Raw genomic sequence first — 2086 nt, 5'->3', positions numbered from 1 at the left:
AGGGATGTGGGAAGANAGGGGGGAATCTGCGAGACGATGCAGCGGTACTGGAATCGCGGAGACCTTCTGCGATGGTGATTGCCTTGACCTTGTCGACGACACCCCCGAGCACCTGCTGGGCAACGTAGGCATTGAGCCGCAAACCAGAGTACATCTGGTGCACCCATGCAGCGAGGGTGGGCTGGTTGTTGGCACTGGCTTTCGCCCGCATGTCGATCCAAGGGACACGGGCTGCGAGGTGTTGATATAATGCCAGGATCCTGACTACGAAGCGCACGAGCTCGCGCAAGTGGTTAGGGATGTAGCACTGGAGCTTCGGGGTTGCACCCCGCATCGCTTTCCGCAAAGGGGGATTGTGGTACTTCTCGGTCTCGACACTGTAAGGCAGGCTAAACCACTCTATCATCAGAGCATCGGAGAGCTCATGAGGTGCGATGGAAGACTCATTCTTCCAGTACCTGAGTCTGTTGTCGTAAGGGTGTTCATTGCGAGAAGAGTTGGAAGCCATTGGGGTGCACAACAAGGCAAGAAGACAGAAGGGAGCAGGGGAGATGGTCGCAAGATGAGGTGGCAGTTGCGAAGTGCAAAGCCAGCAACTGGTGCGACTGCAGGAGGGCTGTGCGAGAGCTTGGTCAGCGATCAAAATGATGTTCCTTTTTGGGACTGCCATGCCATCGGGAAAGCTGTGTTGAATGTCGTTCGCTGGCAAAGTTCTTGGCCAGCTTCATCTTCCATCGTCTCTGCTGCTTCTCACTGTCTGATGTCGTCTTCGTCAGACATGATCCTGTTTGCCAATCTCGCAATGGGTGGCTATAAGGAAGCTAAGCTTCCAATCCGAGCTGAGGTCATCCGATCTCGCTCAGCTGGAAACGAGGAGGTTGAAATCAATGGCATCAAGATTCTCAGAGGTCAGCGACAATGTGTTGTCGTGCAGCTGCACTTATGCTTACATTGCCTGCCAGATTACCTGTCACAGCATCCTCCGACAGGTAGATAGATCAAATGCTTACTCAGGAATTAACTGACAATTTAGAATGGTTTGTAGCCCCACAGCTTCGCTGCAATTCTGCCTCTAGCAGTGGGCAGCAAAAGTCTGTAGCTCGCCCACAAAGTGGGATTCCCGCCAAGGTGAGTTTCTTGTACGAATCTGTGCGTGGTATGCTTATTTTTGTGCACAGAGATGCTCGGCATGCAGCAATGTCGGCGATGGAGTCATTGCTTGCACCCAGATCGGGTGTCGGCTGTCCCTGTGCGTCCCATACGGGTCGAACCAGGCAGCGGCTTGCATCGAACCTCCTAGTGGGGTTAGCATGACCGACTTTATGAACACCTTCATGTGCCCCGCCTGCTACAAGAGCCGCAGCGCGATTGCCCCATACAGGCTCACGAGCCAGGGCCTAGCCCCGCTTGCTGAGAAGTGTGCAGTCGACCACCTGGTTGCTGTATTCCTCTATCTGGACGATCTGCGGGCACGCGACCAGGTGTTCGCGACTCTCAGACATGATATGGGGATGTACCACAAGGGGGTGAGCTTTCCGACTGCACTACATTGTTAAAAGGTGGCTTATAGTCATGCACTCTAGCTTATCACCTATTCGGCCAAGCTGACGATTGCGAACACCCGCCCCGACCACCAGGAGCAGGGCTTTGCTGGTCTGGCAAAGCAAATCGCAGGTGCACGTGGCGCTGCGACCCCCTTTGTTCTCTTCATCTCTACGCATAGTGACCCCGATGGGTTGCTGACGATCAACATACCGCGGACAATTGCTGCCGAACTCGGGTATAGGGATATGGATGGAATCGCCATCCCCGCAGGCGTGGTAAGGCCCTTCTATCTTGCACAACCTTCTCAGTCGCTTATCGCCGGCCATATAGCTGCTCTACCGCTTTTTAGGGAAGCTTTGGAATGCGCTGCCTGTCGGAACAGGCCTGCGAGGCCTATTCCTGATTGTCTGTGGTGCAGCCATAACCAACGCTACCCAGTTCGGTCTGATCAGTCGCCTCGTAACAGGGTGAGTCACATACTGCACTTTGCTGCATACACTCTGTCGTTGAACAGACTGGCCTTATAGGGATGCAAAAACAA

The 2086-nt window shown here is 54.1% G+C and overlaps 2 protein-coding genes across 2 annotated transcripts; one reads left to right on the top strand and one right to left on the bottom strand.

The window, feature by feature from the left end:
* Positions 1-48: 48 nt before the first annotated feature.
* Positions 49-508, bottom strand: TRAVEDRAFT_54880 (uncharacterized protein; the record flags this gene model as incomplete). The annotated part of the gene is made up of 1 exon (XM_008047806.1): positions 49-508. A coding segment is annotated over one exon (460 nt), but the record flags the coding sequence as incomplete, so codon positions are not given.
* Positions 509-802: 294 nt separating this feature from the next.
* TRAVEDRAFT_54879 (uncharacterized protein) lies at positions 803-2016 on the top strand (the record flags this gene model as incomplete). Its single annotated transcript, XM_008047805.1, has 6 exons — positions 803-908; positions 963-989; positions 1046-1128; positions 1179-1526; positions 1584-1820; positions 1876-2016. The coding sequence occupies 6 exons, from the start codon at positions 803-805 to the stop codon at positions 2014-2016; spliced, it is 942 nt and encodes a 313-aa protein (XP_008045996.1).
* Positions 2017-2086: the final 70 nt, after the last annotated feature.

The sequence above is a fragment of the Trametes versicolor genome (assembly GCF_000271585.1).
Source record: "Trametes versicolor FP-101664 SS1 unplaced genomic scaffold TRAVEscaffold_265, whole genome shotgun sequence".
Classification (NCBI taxonomy): domain Eukaryota; kingdom Fungi; phylum Basidiomycota; class Agaricomycetes; order Polyporales; family Polyporaceae; genus Trametes; species Trametes versicolor.
Note: the sequence above shows the minus strand (reverse complement) of the source record. Positions and strands in the feature narration are given on the sequence as shown.